Raw genomic sequence first — 21,674 nt, 5'->3', positions numbered from 1 at the left:
TTAGTTTGTTGCTGTGTTGCTCAATAAAATATAGACTGTAATAAGACAGTGGTATATAGATATTTAAAATTCTACATATTTGGTTCAGTTGTACACAAAAAGTCAAATAATTAATTATAAATATGCCCAGGTCTTAGAAGTTCTGATACTCTGCAAGCCATAATTTCTTACTATTTAGGTATACTGTTCTTTGTATTGTTCACAGGAACATAGCAACCTGTTGTTAACCTACTTTTTTTTACGTCTGTCTGCACTGTGGTAAAGTCAATTAAACATTACTGATAAGTCACACACATGAAGAGGTATAGGAAGATGAGAAAACATGTAGAAAGCATTAGGTAGATAAAATAATCATGCAAGTTCATGCAAGAAATGAAAATTTTTTCTTTTAAAAGTGATTTTCAAAAATGCTTACAAATTATTGATCTATCTTTTGTTTATATAATGTGTGGGGATGTTTTAAAGAAATCTCTAAAGATATGGATACAAGATCTAATTATTTTGCTGATGATGGCACTTTTTAATGATGCTCAGATCACATACTTCAAAGGTGAAAGAGTAAAAACCTAGTATTTTCCTTGTCTATAAATAATAAATTGAGTGAAAATATTTTTCTTTTTTTTTTTTTTACAGGCTTCTAACTAGGAATATTTTATTTACCTGGCAAAGTGACTTGTACTTTTCTTGTATTCAGTAAAACCTCTTTCTAAGACTACTTTTTCTCTACCTATTGTAAAAGTTGACTTCTGGCTCTGGCCTAAATTCCATCTCATTCCACACCCTTGGCCAGGCTGTTCATCTGGCTGTATAGCAGTAAATCGGAGAGCTTCACACCTGTTCATTAGATTGTGAAGAAAGCATTGTGAATCACCACCACCACCATCCAGATTCACATCAGCAGCATCGATACAACCACCCTCCTCACCCTCTTGGCCTGTAGGGACTGCTTACTGTGGGGCACACGTTGCTAAACACTTCATAGAGACTAGCTCCTTAAAGCACAGTCATCCCCTGAAGTTGTTAATGTTTTAGGCTCCGAGAGTTCAAGAAACCTTTTGGAGGTCATACAGCTATTATGTAGATTTAAATTTAGGTGTGTCTAACTCCCCATCTCATGCTTTTAGTTGTGCCTTCGGCCTCCCAATTCATACACACTATTTTAATTCAAAGTTACAGAAGAAGCAAATGTTTTTAATCAGTAAAATGCACAATTGAACTCAGTAAATTTTAAAATAAAAGTCTTAGGTGGCAAACAAATTTATGAAGTAATAATATAATATGTGCTTTATTTCACACCTAGGCTAATTTATGATTCATTTTTCTATAGCCATTTACCAAGCTGTGATGGCTTTTGAAACAGATAGAACTGCTAATTGTTAAATGAAGTTTATCTTTGGTGAAAAACGTTTGACTAGCAAGGCATTCTAAAATTGATTATTATTTAGGTAAGACTAGTTCATTCGTCAATTTCTCATTTCCTGAATAAGTTTCTGATTTAAGATTCTTGATAAAGGATATAAACTGATAGAAACCTAATATGCAAGAATGCATATCTGTAAGCGTATTTAAGTTGGACATTTTGAGTTTCAGTGGATATTACAAAAGTTAGTTTCTATAGCACTTGTTCAACAGAGACTTGTCTTTAGTAACCGCTATTGGAAAAAAATAGGAATTGGGACAGCAGAAAGTAATGCAAAGACTTGTAATCTATAGTGATTTTCTTTTTTGGCATTGTTGCATGGCATAAAGTTTTGTTAATTTACCAAAATCACTTTAAAGTTATTATCGCCAATAATCTTAAGGAATTTTTGTTTTCATGCCTCCATTAATTCTGTTTTTTAAAAAGGAGGCTTAGAAATTCAAAAAAATTTTTGTTTTATTTAAGTATGAGAGATTATTATATTTCAGTATTATTTTAAACTTTAGGATAATTCTGTGAATTCAAAAAGTTTTGAAAAATAGTCACACCTAAGAACAAGGAGATCTAAAGATTACTTCCAATTCTGTGATCCCATGAATCTTTGTGTTTGTACTTTGCTTCTGGATATATTTCCATACTCTCAGTTCCCAGTGACTTCAGATATGGCTAAATTGGGAGGTTAGTGAAAGACAGTGGTAGATTAAATATTTTTGTAAACAAGATAAACCAGTGATCAAGATATTTGGCTAAATATTTCACTCAAGAGAATTTTAATTTTGTATCATTTAGAGTTGCTTAAAATTGAACTTTGTAAGTGCTTAATTTTTAGGCTTATCAATTGCATATTTGCGTTTTTTAGAAAGTTTTTGTATTTTGAAGAATTAACACATAACTTTATTTCTCCTTTTGATGTATAACAAAGTGCTAAATTTCAAACCAAATCTATTCTACAAGTGTGGTGGTTTTTTTGTTTTGAAAATTTTGGAAATAGGTTTTCCCAAAGAAGTTCTGTTGTGAAATGACGTTTCTCAGGCCAACTCAGAAAAAAAAAATAACTTGAACAATCAAGTATTTAGGAAGTAGCACTAATATTACCATTTTATCTATAGCTAATGCCCATTTCAATTTTATTTTCATCAAATTTTCTAAGTTTTAACATTAGTCCTGGAATTTGATGAGCACTGGGTGTTATATGCGACTGATGAATTATTGAACACTGCATCTGAAACTAATGATGTACTATATATTGGCTAATTCAATTTAAATAAAAAAACAAAAGAAAGAATTTTGCAGGCTTCAGAGTGTGGCAGGGTTGGAGCAAGGCATGGATGCTGTTATTTATGAGTAACTTTCATACTTGTATAGGAGAAGACCCTTTCTTTTATATCATTATTTTAAAACCATGTTCAGAAGAACCCTAAAATTCTTGAGGGGTGCCTCAGTTTTGCTTTCCGCAAGAATAGCTTTGTTTTTATTTGTTTCATGTGTTGAGGTTTGCCTAACCTTTAATTATTAGCTCGGTGATAGAGTTCCGCTCTTTGAATAAGACTTTATAGAGTCATGTGTCTGCTTTTCCATACCTGATTTTAGAACCTTGAGTTAGTTACTTCACCCTCTGAGCTTTCGTTTTGTCCTCAGTACAATGGAGATCATAACAGTACTTACTTCATAGGGTCCCTGTGAGTATTAAAAGTGACAATATGTGTGCATTATCTGGAAGGGCATTTAGTGTCCAGTAAGTGCATGAAAGTTTGAACATAAGTGGCTAAGTCTGTGATAGAACTGGCAACTGTCTGATGCCAAAGTTAGACTCTTACCACTATTAAATCATACTGTTGAATTAAACTGAGGGAATGAAAGGAATGAAGGGGATTGAAAAATTGAGGCAAGGAGAAAAGATCTAGTGCCTCTCTTTCAGAGGTTCGCTCGCAGGGTCAGATGATGAATCTTGCTTCTGGAAGGTCATAGAAGAAAGGCTGCTGAAGAAAGGAGGGTTTTTATGTGTGTCTTCCAGTGGTGAAGACTTCAGGATGCTACTAAAAGGGAGTTTATTTCAGCGTATTCTAGACTAGAGTTGTTTCAGGAAACAACTGTAAAATAGATTGCTTTTCCTAGAAACCTGTAACAAGGAGGCTGATCAAGTGATTAGAAAGTCTTGTGATTCTTAATAATTGAGAAGCACAATAGTTTTATATATATCATTATATAATGAAACTTGGCTTAAAATAGCCCAAGTACAGATAACAAGTAATCACAATGAAATTATAAAAATAAAACATTTGTGGGACCTGGAGGTATGTATTAAAATTTTAATTTTGAGGTCTTTTTTTTAGTTTATTTTGTTTGACCAAAGAATTAACTAATTTATATTACAGTAAATTATTTAAAAATGCTTATATTATGCAGACAAGCCATGGCATATTCTTGCCTTGCATATTTACTTATTTTGTGGCCCTAAACGCCATTACTAAACCACTGTACATGCTATGTCATCCAGATTTTTAATGGCATGTCACTTGTGACAAAAACAGCTAAAGATATGCTAGGAAGGAGACATTCAAAAAAGCCCCTTTTCATGGAATCTAACAGCGATCATCATATCAGACTATTACCTGGTATTCTTGTATGTTAAAGATGTGTTTAAGATTTAATGGAAGAGAAGAAATGAAGTTCACCTTATAACAAAAGAGTTTCCAGGAATTCAAATTTTAGCCAATTCAGAGAATCATTGGAATCTGTTGCTAAATCTAGAAATAAGACCTGGAAGTTGGCTGTTTCTAAAATGGGAGTTTATGTTATAGGCTCACAATTCATACCAGTAGAATTCTAAACCAACCACTGATTTTCCTGTTCCTAAAGAAGTTACATCAAGAGCAGTCAAACAAACTCAAAGAGAACCAGCTTCCAAAGAGATCAAAATTACTGAAGCATTCTTTGAGTCATCATGACTTCTAATATTTGGAAATTAAGTTTCTATATAATAATTATATGTCAGTATTATAACAGTTACATGATATATTAATTATGATATATAATTATAGTTAATGCTATATATTATATATAATCTTAGGATTGATTGCTAAAAGGTTTTAACAGCATCAGGTCCATCTATATGATTTTTATAGGTGAGAAGGAACTGAGAAATGAAAGGACTGGAGTGAGATTAATTGATTAGCTATTGTCAGGTTTGATATAATAACCCTGGTCTTTCAATAGAGCCTCATACTTTAGTCAGATATTAATTTTTTCTTTTATTAGAATGGTTATTTTTGCCTTGGATTTTCCTGAACTTTTAAGACAAGGCACTTTCTGACAAATTATTTATTATGATGCTTGCGACTTCTCAAGAAGATGGATCAACAGGATTTCTTTTTGTTCTTGCTTATTTACTCACTGAATCAGAAGTGATGAAGGTGATACAGCACAAAAACATAATAGAAGGTCGCATTAACATGCTCTAAGAACATGTATGTTGATAATATGACAGGTCTTAGTTATTTACACCTTTAGTATATCTGGTTACTGGATAAATCCTGGAGAGATGATTTGTGAAGGACATTCTGAAGTCTTCTAACATTTGGTAAATTTCAAAGTTTTGAGATTTCATACAGCCTTGTCGGCCACAGTAAGAAATAAAACTCCTCACTGAAATATCAAACTTTTTTATTTTTTAAATATTATTTTATTTGTCTTTTTAAAATCTTCTTTTTTAAAAATCAAATTTGTATCGGGGCGCCTGGGTGGCACAGTTGGTTAAGCCTCTGACTCTTGTTTTCAGCTCATGTCATGATCTCAGTGTTGTGAGATCGGGCCCTGAGTTTTAGCTGTAATCAGATATTTATTATCAGTTCCTCCAGTGATGGACTTGAGTGCTGAAAGCAGTAGCTGGTTGTACCCTTTTTCTAGTTGACCTGATGCCATATCAAAGCTGTTAGTAATTACAGTTAATCAACATTATGAATTATTCTTACAGTTATGTAATCGTAGGCTTTCTTTTTATCATTACACATGTTTCTGAACCATTTTCCTCCATCTCTTTCCCTCCCTGCAACTATATCCATCTTTTACATTGGTGGAAATGCAGAATAATTTTAATATGATTATTTCTAAAACATTATTAAATATGCTTTAAAGGATGTTTTCCAAACCTACGTACATCCCATAGTAAATCTTTTATGATGCCTTTACTCCCTTCCTGTCTCTCCCGTCCTCCCCTCCCCCCACCTCCTTCCTCTTTCTGAGGATAGAAAGGATACAAGTTGTAGGGAATTCTTTAAACAAAATGCATTCAGAGTGGAAGAACCATATTTCTCATCATGGGGGACTGCATAAGAAACAAAGGAAGAGGGGCGCCCGGGTGGCTCAGTCGTTAAGCGTCTGCCTTCGGCTCAGGTCATGATCCCAGGTCCTGGAATCCAGCCCCGCATCGGGCTCCTGGCTCAGCGGGGAGCCTGCCCCTCCCCCTGCCTGTGTGCTCTCTCTGGCAAATAAATAATTAAAATCTTAAAAAAAAAAAAAAGAAAGGAAGAAGGGGACTGAGGGGCAAGGTTCCATGGATGGGAGAGTTTTAATGCTTTTAAAGGAATGAGGGACTCATGGAACTTCAGAGATATTAGAAAATGAGAGAGAACACCTGATTTCATTAAGTTGCTATGTGTTAAGACTTAGACACCACTACTTCATTCCACTTGCTTACATATTTATGAATAAAAACTGAAATTCTCATCTACCCACACATTTTTAAATGTGATACTATAAAGACTGTGGACTAGGAATATGGCTTTATGAGTATAAGATCACTTGAGTGTCATTTAATTAAAATAAGAATCAGGAGGCCAGAATGTTGACATTTGTTTTTCTATTGCCTTTCTCATGTCCAACTTGGTGCCATTTAGCAGGTCTCAATCACTTGCCCCCATACAGACATACACCTGTCAGTTTATATTAAGAAATGATGGAAGACTAAACCATTAAAAAACAAACAAAAAACCAACTGTCAATTCTCCAAAGGGATTAAATTCTGCTCACTTCTACTGCAATGTCTGAGGGTTTCCTTTGCTCCATATTCTCTCCATTTGGTGGTGGTAGTCTTTTTGATTTTAACTGTTCTAGGGAGTGTGAAATGTTATCTCATTGTGATTTTAATTTGCATTCAGTCATGTTAAGCACTCTTATATGTGCCTGTTTGCCTTTCTTATATTTTCTTCTGTGAGGTGTCTTTTCATGCTTGTGCCCTCTGGGAAGGGGTTATTAGTCTTTGTACTTATGATGTGTAGGAATTTGCATGTATTCTGCATATATTTTCAATGTCAGATATATGTGTAACTGTCCTCTTTGACTAACAGTAACAATAACTGAAGGATATTATGTATGGAAGATATTGACACATTTAGTATATTTTTTAAAGATTTATTTATTTTAGAGAGAGAGAGAGACAGTGTGAGTGGGGTGGGGGGGAGGGGCAGAAGGAGGGGGAGAGAGAGAATCTCAAGCAGACTCCCTGCTGAGCGTGGAGCCCAACATGGGGCTCAATCTCATGATCCTAAGATCATGACCTGAGCCGAAATCAAGAGCTGGATGCTTACCCGACTGAGCCATTGAGCATGCCCCAGTACATTTAATACTTCTAAACTGGCAATTTTGGAAGGAAGTTAGCAGTTAAAACACAGACTTTATAACTTTAAATTTAAAACAAAAATTACATTCTGTTATTATGTTTCAGGTGCAGTTAAAAACGAGCATTTCTAGCCAGTATGTAATTCGGACGCAACCAACTAATAGGTGCCTTTCTACACTGGAATGTGCAGCTGCGGCTCTTTCCATTTTGGAGAAAAATAATTACATACAAGAGGTATGTCTTTGGAAGGTTATATAGTTTTTGAAAGTGAACAGTTTGGTTAGTTTTTTATCTAGAAAATTTAGAAATGCATAGCTTGTTAAATTTGCAGCTCAGGTGTCAAATTGAATGTATCTGTGATAGAAATTTGTGTACATTTATAACCTTCTTTCCCCCTCTGGCATTTTTCTGTGTTAGTTTAGCATCCAGATTGCATTATTTAAATATTCATTCTAAGCTGTGCAAACAGCATTTGTAATAAGCTAAATTGCTTTTAAGTAGCACAACATTAAATACAGGGTTTTTTGGTTAGATTTTTCTTTTATTATTTTGTATTTCTCTTTTAGCATTTTGTGTTTTCTTGTACACAGCTTTTTTCTTTTTAATTAAAAGAATATTTTACAACTTTTTTTTTTGCATTGGTGCTTTTATTTGAGAAGGTGTACCAACTTTATGTTTATCTTAGTCACCACTTGGAGTATAAAAAAGATAATTTTTTGAGAAAAAACGCCTGCAGAATATGAAAAGGTTATAATCTGCAATCATCATTTTAATTTCCATGAAAGCCTGATGATTTCATATATAATTAATAATCATCAGTAAAGAATAGTGTTCATTGAGCTCACAAACATCTCAGTCTTTTGGAACATGTAGGAAACTTAGCACTTAAGGCAAAAGAAAAAAGAACCAAAGACGTCCAGAGCAGGGAGAGTTAAAGAATGCCAGAGGCAAGCCTTGAATTACCTTTACCCTCTCCCCCTACCCTAAGCTATGGGAAATGTCAGAGTTGGTGGCTTTTCTTCTTTTGAAAGAAGTGGGCTTTAATGAGTAGGCTTTTTTGTGTGTGTATCTGTGTAAGTAAACTTCGTTTTGGGTCTAGGCAATTTCTCTTTCTCTGTTCTCTCTCCTTCGAGAAAGAAAAAAATTTCTTCAGGGACCATACATTTTTCTCCCAAATGACCAGAGAGTGTTTTCTGACTTTTCTCTCTCTGCTCTAACCTTATCACCTGTTCCTATGTATCTAGCTATCAACATAGCACTTTATATACCCCTGTACTTATTTTTCTATTTTGTTTATATGTTCTTGAGCAAAAGTAATATATTATTTTTAGGCATCTTAAAAGAAAGATGAAACTGAGCACTATTATTTAAACTTGCTTTCTGTACAGTCTCTGTATTTTCCTTTTCGTTGATTTAAAACTCAGTGATCAGCTGACATCAGACCAAGGACCCATTAAAAGCTCAAATCTTGAGGGAAAAATGTAATATTCTTTGGCTGTGGATTTGAAACTTTATTTCCTTTCCTTCTTTGGGGTTCTGAAAAGAACCGTCTATGGACCTACATCTCTTATTTCTACATTGGAATTGGATCTTTACTTCAATTCTGAACAGAAGCTTTAACATTGGTAGTGGTGGTGATTTAATAATGTTGTTGTAATACAATAGGGCTAGGGGTTTTGATCATTTTTGTACTGCTGCTGCCAATGATCCTACTGCTCCTTCCTTCCAGTTTCATAAGATACGTGATTCTGGTATTAGTTAATGTACCATTCCAGCAGGAAGCTTATCGTGTGCTCTGAGTATAATATCCAACAACAGGCAAAGTTCAAGATACAGAATGGCGACAGGATCCATCCTGTCTTCAGCTTTTGTTATTGTTGTCTGTGGGTCAAATGGCACACGAAATCCCAAAGTAATAGTGAGGTCCTACAGTTCTCTTTCTGTTTGCTTTGATCACCAGGAGTAGTCATACTTCAGTGGTCAGGAGATGAAAAAGTGTGTTTGACAATGTGTGATTTGGGAGGTGCTGATAAGATTCTTGGCTGGAGCTTGAGCAGAAGAAATGCATAGTGGAACATCCCAAGTTGCTTATTATTATAGCTGGCAAAAAAAAGTGAGCTTTCTCAGTGGGGGAATCTCAAGTCCAGCCTGTTCGAATCTAGCTACAATTAAAAAAAAATATATCCGTTCAGTCCCTTGAGAAATATGATTACCGTCTGTTCTGAATGTGTTTTCTCTCTTTCCTGAGGAGGAAAGCTATGACATACATGTTTCCCCCAGTAACCCTTTATTAGGGGCCTGCTAATGAAACGGTAAGGCAATGGGGCAGAGTAGCAGTTTTTCATCTGGCTTTATTCTATCCAGGTAGGTAGGGCTCCTCAAAATAAAGAACTTGGCATGGAATAGCCTTCTTAGTCTGCTGATTCATCCTTGTCCTTTATGAAAAAAGCTAAAAGCTAGCAGCTTTTCAAACACTCACTGTAGCTCAGGGTGAGCTTTGAAGCAGGTTTGAATTAAACCTCGTCACTTATCATCATCACTTTTTGCCCGTGAGCAATTCATATAATCTCCTTGTTCATGTTTACTTATCTATAATGTACCAAAAATAGTTACCTCTTAGTACTATTGTGAGAATTGAGTGGAATAATGTGTGTTAATTGCCTGACACCAGGAACTCAAGGAGAATTAATCCCCTTGTTCTTCCTTGTCTCCCCAATTCTTGCCAATAAATTGACAAAAATTTTGAACTGAAGATTGGTGATTTTCATTCAGCTATTGTAATATTTACCAGGGCTTTTCACACCTTGGAAGTCTTGAGCTTAGGGATCTTTTTAATAATAGAATCTTTTCTCCTTAGGAAGTTTATCTTATGAGCCTGAATAGGTAGATGGGGTAAGGCTTTGTGCAGAGCCTCAGTGCCTTAGCTCTCTGCTCGACAACAGGAGCTGGTCAGTAAGGGTCCCTTGAGAACTGTCACTTTATACGTGCGGACAAAGGATTTACAAAATACTGATTTCCCCCCAAATAAACTTTTAGAAATGAACTTATTTTGAAAGTGGAAGATTTTGGATTTTCATTGTTCCTCTGAACCAGTCTGTTTCTCCTATAGCTTCACATTGCCTCAAATATGATGTTGTTAGTTTATACAGAAGCATTGTCATTTATTATCATGTGGTGTGCTTAACTCCTTAGTGTAACCTAATAATGACCCTTTAAGGCTGACATTATTCCCCTCAGAAAATGGCAAGGCGAAGTTGTATGACTTATCTGGGAACACAGGCTAGTAATGATTACACCAGTCAAGATAGGCCAGATGCGGCTGCAGAGTCAGAGTGGCGTAACACGACAGAGGTTTACGTGCCTGTCACACTGGCTGTGCTGTGGGGTCGCCGGGGGTGGGGTGGCGTGGGCGTGGGCATGGGTTGTGCTTGCTGCGGTCACTTAGGGGCCCAGGCTGGTGGAGGCACGATCTAGATATGTCATTCTCCCTTCATCAAGGGAGGTGGTGAATCATACATTCTTTTAAAGCTTCTGTCCAGAGGTGACACACAGTATTCATGCTCACATTTCAGTAACCAAAGCAAGTGATACGGCCATACCTAATCTCAGAGATGGAGGACTGGCGTATCTGTGAACAGCCCTACTGAGTACCACAGAGATGAGGTGGGGATCTAATCTAGGTCTGTCTCCACAACTCATTCTCTTAATTACCTCAGGAAACTGATAGAATCTTATTTTCAGGAGGTAAACATTGGAGACCCTTACCAAACATTGGAGTATTCTGTCCATCAGGAATCTAATAAATGTCGTACATAGCAATGGAAACTTCCATTGTCTCAGTCTGTATATAGTCCTAGGTATGTTTTCTAGGGACGATGTTTCAGGATCCAGTCAGTCTGTGTTGACTCTGTAAAGAAATACATAGTTATTTCCACATTCCCTCTCTTATTTGAAGACGTTAAAAGAAATCATGATAGCATATATAAGGGGCTTTCTATAATAATGGTGTGCAGAGTTTTTCCAAGAAGTTTGTCTCTCCCATTGGTGTGTGTCAGGGATTACATTTGGTTGCATATAACAGAGCGGTTACTCTGGTGGCTGAACAGTGTATATATACTGGCTGGTTTGTCTCCTGGATGTAAGAAATGCTGAGGTGAGCAGCCCAGGGCTAGGGATGTCTTCTGTCTTTCTGTCCATCATCAGATGTATTTGACTTTAATCTTTATGTTGATTGCATTGTAGTCACATGATGGTTGTCCCACCTCTAACAGTCCTATTCCAGGCAAGAAGAAAGTGCAGAAGCTTCTGCCTCCTGAGTCTGTCCCGTTGTAAAGAGTATCTCTGGAAGCCCCACACAAGAACCTCCACATATATATCATTATATGGACCGTGTCGGTAGCCAGTTAACAATCCTAGCTGGATACACTGCCACCTTGAATAACATTTTGGATTTTTTTTTTTTTAATAAGGAAGAAAAGAATAAATACAGAGAAGGAGATGCTGGTGACAGTGTCTAAGAGTTTGGTGTCAAACTAGAGCTGATGTTAAGCTCTGCTGCCACTCATGTTGTGTATGGGGGAGAATACATTTTCACATAGACGTGAAATTTTGGTAGTTAAATCTGTCAGTTTTTTCCTTTGTCCCTTTTATTTCTAAAAAAACAGTTTGCTTACTCAAGTTTGCAATTGTTATTTGAAAGATTTAGGTCAGGGGTCTCAGGCCCAAGGAAATATGTTTTGAACATGTGGCAGAGTGGGAATTTTTTTTTTTTTAATTTTTGAACTTGAAAAACTTCAGGTTGGCTTGTGCTCTAGTTGTGTTTTAACCTCCACCGTTCTTTGTTATCATATGGGTCTACTCACTGTACATGTTTATGTTATATGACTGGCCCTGTAAGTATTTGGGTTTAGACAGGTACGTATATAGTTAGAATTATTTCAAATGCACCAAAACCGGGATATCTCACTTGTATGTGGTCCCGGGACCAATGTGAGAGAATTAGTAAACTTCTTACCCATTGCCGCCATCATCTGATTGTTCTCAGGCAGCAGGAAACGTGCCTCATTCTGTGACTGAAACTGAATTAAGGGCACCTAGTGGCTCAGTCGGTTGATTTTGGCTCAGGTCATGATCCCAGGGTCATGGGATCAAGCCCCACGTCGTCGGGCTCCCTGATCACTGGGGAGTCTGCTTCTCCCTCTCTCTCCGTTCCTCCCTCACTTGCGCTCTCCTCTTTCTCTCTCTCAAATAAATAAATAAATAAATAAATAAAATCTTTAAAAAAAAGAAACTGAATTAACTAATTTGTATCTAGATCTCTTGTACTCTGCTACATATTATAATGCAAGTTTTTTGAGGTGTTTGAATATGTTAATGTATAAAACTAAATTTGGACTTTATCATCTCTGTGGAAAATTAGCTACTTGTGTCTTTTTACTGGAATTCCTTAGCACTATGTAAGGTTGAATTAAAAGAAATTTATATTTAGAAATCATCACATATTTAGTAGAGTGTCTATTACTTTTCATAGTTAAAAGCCAATAGTAGTGAAAAGAAACATAATAATCCCTGTTTCTGAAGAGAAAACTAGGTACAATGTCATGATTTGTTACACTCTTCTAGTATCTTTTTTTATCTTCACAGACTTTGCTTCGTCCTCTTCAAGCTTTATGCTCTTTCCAGCTTCAGCACGGTGCTCAAATTCGCCTCAGCAAGGAACACCTTCTGAAAAATGGATTATATCCTAAGCCAATGCCAAAGAACAAACGCAAACTCAGGAAAATGGAACTGCTAATGAACAGTGTTAAAATTTAGTACACTTGTTTTGTGGTGCTAGTTACGTTGTCTTCCGCTGACAAGACCAGGTTGAGTTTTCAGAAAATTTAAGTCTGTGGGTTTTTGACTGTTTAAAGAATGAGAGTTGCATACTAAACTTGCCCAGAAGAAGGAAGTAAACCAAATAGCCATAAAAAAGCAAACAAAAAAACAAAATTTCACTGACTCCGTTAAAAGCAAGGTTTCATAGTGTGTTTGTTTTAAAAAATGTGCCTCTAATACATTTTTTTCAGATCCATTGTTTGAAATGTGATTAATTGTTGAGTGAGGTTAGAAGTTCTTTTTTTATAAAATAGAAAGAAATTTTTGTACCTGATTGGGGCAGTATTGTTTTCATTAATGTTTATAGATAGTTAGGTGTAGACCTATAATTGAGGGCACTTACGTCAAGACGCAATCTTGAACATAAACTTTATAGTTTGTAATAAGTAACAAAAATAATGATCATCAAGTAGTTTAGATTGAGTTAATTTATTTCATAGGATACAATAATAGAATAAGGAAACTAAATATATTCTTTAGGGACTAAACTTGAACTCAGCTTTATGATTTAAGTGTTTTATTAATTGCCCGAATTTTTTGGTATTAAGGTATAATTGGAATATAAGATTATATTAGTTTCAGGTGTACACCATAATGATTCAGTCTTTATATACATTGCAAAATAATCATCACATGATCAGTCTAGTTAACATCCCTCACCATACATATTTACAAAATTTTTTTCTTGTAATGAGAACTTTTAAGATATACTTTCTTAGCAACTTTCCAATATGCAGTATTTGCAATTTTGCAGAATTATGGGCTATAGTCACTGTATTTTATATTACATCGCATGACATTTATTTTATAACTGGTAGTTTGTTCCTTTTGACCCCATTCACCCATTTGCGCACCATTCACCCTCTGCCTCCAGCAACCACCAGTCTATACTCTGTATCTATGAGCTTTTTTGTTCTTTGTTGTTTTTAAAGATTCTACATAAAAATGATATCAAATGATATTTATCTTTCTCTTTGTGACTTATTTCACTGAGCATTAGGCCCTCCAGGTCCATCCATGTTGTCACAAATGGCAAGATTTCATTCTTTTTTTATGGCTGAATTATATATATATATATATATATATCACATTTTCTTTATTCATCCACTGATAGCTGTTTAGGTTATTTCCATATCTTGGTTATTGTAAATAATGCTGCACTGAGCATAGAGGCGCATCCTTTCAAGTTAGTCTTTTTGTTTTCTTTGGCTAAATATCCAGAGATGGAATTACTAGATCATATGATAGTTCTATTTTTTACTTTTTGAGGAACCTCCATACTGTTTTCCACAGTAGCTGCGCTACTTTGCATTCCCGCCCACAGTGCCTGAGGGTTTCCCTTTCTCCACATTTTCCGTGTCAGCCCTTGTTACTTCTTGTCTTTTTTGACACTAGCCGTTCTGACAAGTGTGAGGTGATATCTCTTTCTGGTTTTGATTTGTATTTCCCTGATGATGAGTGGTAGTGATCATCTTCTCATGTACCTGTTGGCCATCTGGATGTCTTTAGAAAAATGTCTATTCGGGTCCTCTGCACATTTTGGTGTTGTTTTTTTTTTTTTGACCATTTTTTAAATCAAATTGTTTGTGGTTTTTGGTTTTTTTTTCTATTGAATTATATGAGTTCCTTATATGTTTTTGTTATTAACCCCTTATCTGATATCTGATTTGCAGATATTTTCTCCCATTCCATAGGTTGCCTTTTCATTTTGTTGATGGTTTCCTTTGTTGTGCAGAAGCTTTTTAGTTTGATGTAGTCCCACTTGTTTATTTTTACTTTTGTTGCTTGTGTTTTTGGTGTCTGATTTAAAAAATCATTGCTAGGATTGAGGTCAAGGAACTTACTACCTTTGTTTTTTTTCTAGTTTTATGGGTTTCACATCTTATATTCAAGTTTTTAATCCATTTTGAATTAATTTTTGTGTGTGGTGTAAGATAGTGGTCCTGTTTCATTCTTTTGCATGTGACTATAGCTTTTCCCAACATCATTTATTATTCCCCACTGTATATTCTTGGTTCCTTTGTCATAAATCATAAATCAATTGATCATGCATGTGTGGGTTTATTTTTGGGTCCTAATCTGTTCCATGGGTATATTTGTGTGTTTTTATGCCAATACCATACTGTCTTTGTAACTACAGCTTTGCAGTGTACTTTGAAATCAGGGAGTGTGATGCCTCCCTCTTTGTTTTTCTTTCTCAAGTTTGCTCTTTGGGGTCTTTTATGGCTCCTTAAAAATTGCAGGATTGTTTGTTCTTTATCTATGAAAAATGCCACTGGAATATTGATATGGATTGCAATGAATCCGAAGATTGTTTTGGGTAGTAGTCCAAATTTTGAAAGAGGTACATGTAATTTTGACACAGCATGCATTTTTATTTGTAATCACTCTGGGTAAGTTTAGATTTTTGAGTATTGATCTAATAGGTTTATTGACTGTGATAAACTAGTCGTTTTTGAAGTTTTCACATAGAAATAACTGAAATAGAATATAATACAACTATAATTTCAAGAACATATGTTTATAACTAAGGCTATTTAAATCTCTTTTGGTGGCAAAATCTTCCCATTTCAAGATTAAATTTCCCCCACCCTCTTGGGAAAATATTTACGAACATCATATATAGTATTAGAGACATGTATGTAATATATATTTATATGTAACTTAAATCTACTGCAGTTGTATTCACATATTGGCAAGAAGAGGGGACTTTGTTTTGTTATTTATTTATGACTTCTAGAGTGTTCTCTATCAAGTGTTAAGTTGTAAGGAAAAGCTAAACTTGTGATTTAAAAGTAAGCTTGTTATATATATGTGTGTATGTGTGATACGTGAATGGTTATTTCTGACTGTTTTCATACTTTTTAAAAAATTTTTGATCTGGATTAGACTCTTCTTAAAAGCTTTAATGCTAGTCATGATTAGAATGCTCATGAATGTTTGGGGAAACTATGCAGAAAATATTTTAAGACACTAAACAAAAGTTAGATTTCTATCTTGTTTTACTGATTTTTTTGGATTTAAACACAAGTTAGCTCATTTATAATCTAAGACACCTACTATCAAATAACTAGGTATGATAGAAAAGAAATAGTAATAATAATGTGTAATGGTTTCCTAACAAATGGATTAAAAATCATCTTACAGTAATTTTTTTCAGGTTAAAAATTAAATTTTGCAAATTTTTTAATCCATTATTACTGCCTTTTTAAAAAAGAAATTACTATATAAGACACCATATAAATCTTTAAATTGTACTTCAATTTATGTTGTTTTTTTAGAATGATCACTACCTTTATCTTTTAACTACAGCATTTTGGGGTAATTTTTGAACCCTTACAATAGCTCAAAATTTAGTATTTTTGGAAATGTATAAAAATTTTTAAAGAAAGTATAGTTTTCCAAATTATTTTACTGACTTCTTAAATTATTTTATTAATTTTTTGTGTTTACTGACCTCTTGACAAGGTGATTTCACTTTATCTTCTCTGGTATTCACTGCTTCTTTAGTCCCTTGCTCCCATTAGGCAGTTTTAAAAGCTATTATTAATAGTTTTAGTTATTAAAAATACTCAAAGCGTATAGTATTATATGAGGATTTTAACTGAAAAATTTACCTGGCTTTTAAAAGTATTTTTTTTTTATTATAGTAGTTGTCTTTTTAATTCAGATGCTTATATTTGCTTGATTTGCCTGGAGTAGTTCCTGTTTTTATGGATTTATAGCTGATAGTAGCCTTTACTTGCACCTTCCAACTGCACTTCTGATGTTGTGTAGATTGTTCTGTGAATTGTTATTTGAACCATGTAACTTAGAGGATAGATTTCTTTATACACAAGGTGATCATGTGTTTCATCAGCCCAGTGGGTTGGGTTGAAAATCATCATGTCATTAGTGGTGTTATTTTGTTTCTGGCCTATGTGAGTATAAAGGGTTGAGAGCTACAGTATATGAAGCAAGTCACAGTGCTTGGCAGATTTCTCTAGGTTGGATTACAAGAATTTTTATGTGGAACATGAGAGTTATATTAAGGAAAATTATGTTCCCCTATTTTAAGACTCACACCCAACTTTCCGTGACCATTATAACGTTAGGGTTTTTTGCCAAGATTTTGGAAGGAGCAAGCTCCTCACTACCACCATTGTTAGTGAATTATATGGAAGAACACTTTTACATAACTTCTTCAGTTTGTTCATCACATATTCCCATTTACTGCCCTAAATTGACTCTTTAAAAAAATGTGATTGGGTTGTTAGACAGTCCTTTCCATTGAATGTTGCTGAATTTTGGGGAAGTAAATTGTTGACCCTTGGATACAATTGTCATTGATATAGAAGTAAATGTTATTGATGCCCTAAGTAAAAAAAAAAAAAAAATAAAACCAAACTAGATTTGTCTTGGTGAACTCACAAGTTTTACGTAATGAGCCTTTTACTATATAGACTTATTCCTTAAAAATAGGTATGAGTGGCTATCCTCATAGGTAAATAATACTGTGGTTTAGATGTCATGAAACTTTGCATTTAATTGTATCTCATAGCATAGAATGAATCACTGCCTCTTAATTTTCTCAATCTAAATTTTTATTTACTGGATTTGCTTAGCATATTCTCCTTCCTTTTTCTTTTTTTTCCCAGCCTTACTGAGGTATCATTGACAAATAAAATGTACAACATGATTTGATGCACATATGCATTGTAAAAGGATTCTCCCCATCAAGTTAATTAACACATCCACCACCTCACGTGGTAACCTTCTGTGTGTGTGTGTGAGATAACACTGGAGTTCTACTGTCTTCACAAATTTCAGTTATACAGTCCAGTGTTATCAGCTATAACCACCATGTTATCCCTTCTTTTTCCTCATACTTTCTTCTTCCTGGGCTCCTTCTCTTCCTCCCACCTCACTCTCACTGTCCTCTCTCCTTTTCTACTATCCTTGTCTACTCATTTTTCTATGTGTACAAATTATTTGTATATGCTTGCATAAGTCATTTTCTTATAAAAGATTCTGTAGTGGTCTTAACATATTATAATTTTATATTTAAAATTTGTGCAGGAAATCAGGCAGTGCTCTATGACTTACTCTGTGCTGATGACTTGTCTCCCTTAACTCTACTAAAAAACGCACTAGAGAAAGATGTAATTATTTATTAGTCTTTAATAATTGTTCACTTGAATCAACAAATAAGAATTTTTTAAAGAAACTTTTTAATATTGGAATTTTTAAAAAACTGAGGTAGATATGCTTTGAATAAGAAACTGTAATTTAGTTTTCTTACTTAAAGCTCTGTTAAGAAATTAAAACATTCTTATTTATTCACTTATTTTAATTAAGCTATAAATGACATATAACATTAAATAGTTTCAGGTGTACAACATAATGATTTGGTAAGATATTTGTGTACACCATGAAATGATCACCACGATAAGCCTAGTTATCATTTGTTATCATATGAAGTTATAAAATTTTTTATTCTTGTGATGAGAACTTTTAAGATTTACTCTCTTGGCAACATTCAGATATGCAATGCAGTATTTTTTACTGTAGTCACTATGCTGTACATTATATTCCCATGACTTATTTATTTTATAACTGGAAGTTTGTATCTCTTGAACCCTGTCACCCATTTTGCCTCCTTCTCCCCGCTGCCCCACAACCACCATTCTGTTCTCTATGTGTGTGTTTTGTTTTGTGTGTTTGTTTCTTAGATCCCGCATATAAGTGATATCACGCAATATTTGTCTTTCTTTCTTTGGCTTATTTCATTTAATGTATTACCCTCAAGGTCCACTTATGTTCTTGCAAATGGCAAGATTTTGTTCTTTTTTATGACTGAGTAGTACTCTGTTGTCTGAATATACTATGTCTTCTTTATCCACTGATCCACTGGTGGACACCTGGGTTGTTTCCATATCCTGAAAATAATGCTGCAGTGAACATAGGGGTGCATGTATCTTTTCAAATTAGTGTTTTTGTTTTGTGCAGATAAATACCCAGAAGTGGAATTTCTAGATTGTATGGTAGTTCTACTTTTAATTTTTTTAAGGAATCTCAAAACATTTTTAAAAGTACATCTGCTTCAGGATTCTTTTGCATGCTAATAGCATTTACTCATTTCTGTCTCTATGTTATTTACAAGGTGAAAAATATCTTATTACATTTTTATATGTAATTTTATGGGAAACAGTTGATATGAAAAAGGCAGTAATTTACAATATGGTCATAAGATTTTATAAATATAGTTGTCATTTTGGCTTTATTAAATAGTTTTACTTCTAGAAATAGTTTTACTTCTAGAGTTGCTTCTTTCTTAATAAAATCAATGAAATTTTTAAATGTACATGACAAACCTTGATTTTGGATCTAAAATGTAAGTTTCCCCTTTTTACCATTTCTGGAATAGCTAACATTATAGAAATGAAAGCAATATTTTAACAGCATATTTTAATACTTACTTTTTTAGTAATTCTCAGAACTCTCATAAATTTAAATTCTATGTCGCAAATTCTATATGACAGCTACTTTCACACATGGCATATATAGTCTCTTATAAAAGAAAAATATTCATTTAGTGAATAAGGTAAAAGTAAAGATTAGTTGAAATAATGAATATCTTTAAGGTAAAATACATTAACAAATTGTTTAATTTATGAAGTGTTTATTCATTAACTTAAATTAGGAAAAATGGATCGTGCTGTCACTTTTTGATTTTTCATTTGTGCTAATTGATTTCATTACTTTGAAAAGTATTAGTACTTATTCTAGCTTACAGTTTATTAATGTCTTTAGTGATGGGGTGTAATAATAGTTTTTACTTAGAACTAGACATCTGTGCTTTATAATAACTAATATTCAGTTAATTATAAACAGCAACCTTAATTTCCATTTTAAAAGAAATAGTTAAATTACTAATGACTTAATAGTTATTTTGAATAATGGTTTTACTATTTTTTGTTGATAGCAAAAGTTATTTGAAATGCTTTTGAAAATAAAGTTGCTATGTTTTATTTTCTTGGTGATTCTCAATAACATCATTATTAAAATATCATTAATATTTAATTTGAAATAAATGAATTATTCCTAGTATTTAACGTCAAAGGATAGAGTCTATTGGGTAATATATCTTTGCATTCACCCATCATTATTTTGAATAATGGACGTGATGACATTAGTAGTGAAATAGATTTGGGCATCCATTAAAGGTTTTAGTAGTATATAGTAAGAGGGTCTGTAAGTTCTATCTTTTATGTCTCTTAATAGATAGATCTTTGTTTACTTAGTATTTCTCAGTAATCAGTCCAAAAAACCATTTATTTAGTAGATATTTTTATTTAGCTTTTACTATTTGTCACGCCCTGCATAAAGTACTAGAGTGATGTGGAAGACAGAGTCTCTATGTCTGAGAAGTTGAAGTGCTGGTAGTTGGAGACAGACCATAATAAAATAATTTCAGGTATTGATAACTGTTATGGAAGTGAGTCCTAGAGTAGAGTGTGATGAGACTTTAGTCACAGTTGGGAAAGGCCTTGCTGGAGTAGGTGACATTTCAGTTTTGGGCCAAGTGATGAGAAGGAAGCAGCATATAAATAACTTTTTATTTTTAAATTTAATTCCTGTATAGTTAAGATACAGTGTTATATTAGTTTCAAGTGTACAATATAGTGATTTAGCAATTCTATACATTACTCAGTGCTCATCCTGGTAAGTGTATTCTTAATACCCTTCACCTATTTCATCCATCTCTCTACCCACCTTCCCTCTGGTAACCATCTCTTTGTTCTCTGTATATAGTGAAGAGTTTGTTTTTTGGTTTGTCTCTTGTTTCTTTGTTTTGTTTCTTAAATTCTAGATACAAGTGAAATCATATGATCCTGGTTTTTTTCTGACTGACTTATTTTACTTAGCATTACACTGTCTAGATCCATCCATGTTGTTACAAATGGCAAGTTTTCATTCCTTTTTATGGCTGAATATTACTCCATTGTATGTATGTACTACATCTCCTTATCCATTCATCAGCTGATGGACACTTGGGTTGCTTCCATAATTTGGCTCTTGTAAATCATGCTGCAATAAACATAGTGGTGCAAATATCTTTTCGAATTAGTGTTTTCCTATTCTTTGCTTAAATAACCCAAAATGTGATTACTGGATCATAAGGTAGTTCTATTTTTAGCTTTTTGAAGAACTTCCATACTGTTTTCTGCAGTGGCTGCACCTGTTTCCATCCCCACCAACAGTGTATGAGGGTTCCTTTTTCTCCATATCCTTACCAACACTTGTTGTTTCTTGTGTTTTTAATTTTAGCCATTCTGACAGGTGTGAGGTGATAACTCACTGTGGTTTTGATTTGCATTTCCCTGATGATGAGTGATGTTGAGCATCTTTTTGTGTGTCTTTTGGTCATCTGGATGTCTTTGGAGAAATATCTTATGCCTATTTTTTAATTGGATTATTTGTTTTTTTGGTGTTGAGTTGCATAAATTCTTCATACAGTTTATACTAACCTCTTAAGGAATTTTTTAAAAGATTTTATTTATTTATTTTTTAAAGTAGTCTCTATACCCATTGTGGGGCTCAAAGTCACAATCCTGAAATCAAGAGCGCATGCTCTACTCACTGAGCCAGCCAGGCGCCCCAAAGAATTTCTGAAGGAAATAATAGTTCAGAGGGTTCACAGGAGATAGCTCTCTAGGTAGATTGGTAAACTTGTTTGAAGGGAAAAAAAATGAGACAGTTTTTGTCTAATTGCATTTT

General features: G+C 34.1%; 1 protein-coding gene across 3 annotated transcripts in view; it reads left to right on the top strand.

Moving 5' to 3' along the window:
- DTWD2 (DTW domain containing 2) overlaps window positions 1-20,956 on the top strand; it is a 188,258-nt gene extending 167,302 nt beyond the window's left edge. For 2 of the 3 annotated variants that reach the window (XM_073878558.1, XM_025860902.2), the window contains 2 exons: window positions 7,143-7,271; window positions 12,681-20,956. In XM_073878558.1, the coding sequence (XP_073734659.1) occupies window positions 7,143-7,271; window positions 12,681-12,851 (300 nt within the window). In that variant the 3' untranslated portion in view covers window positions 12,852-20,956. The remainder of the gene's footprint in view (window positions 1-7,142; window positions 7,272-12,680) is intronic. The other variant, XM_073878557.1, reaches the window with a different exon arrangement.
- The last annotated feature ends 718 nt before the right edge of the window (window positions 20,957-21,674 follow it).

This window comes from Callorhinus ursinus, unplaced genomic scaffold, assembly GCF_003265705.2.
Source record: "Callorhinus ursinus isolate GAN/ISIS: 27379988/994484 unplaced genomic scaffold, GSC_fseal_2.0 scaffold30, whole genome shotgun sequence".
Taxonomy (NCBI): domain Eukaryota; kingdom Metazoa; phylum Chordata; class Mammalia; order Carnivora; family Otariidae; genus Callorhinus; species Callorhinus ursinus.
This window is presented reverse-complemented; position numbering and strand designations above follow the sequence as displayed.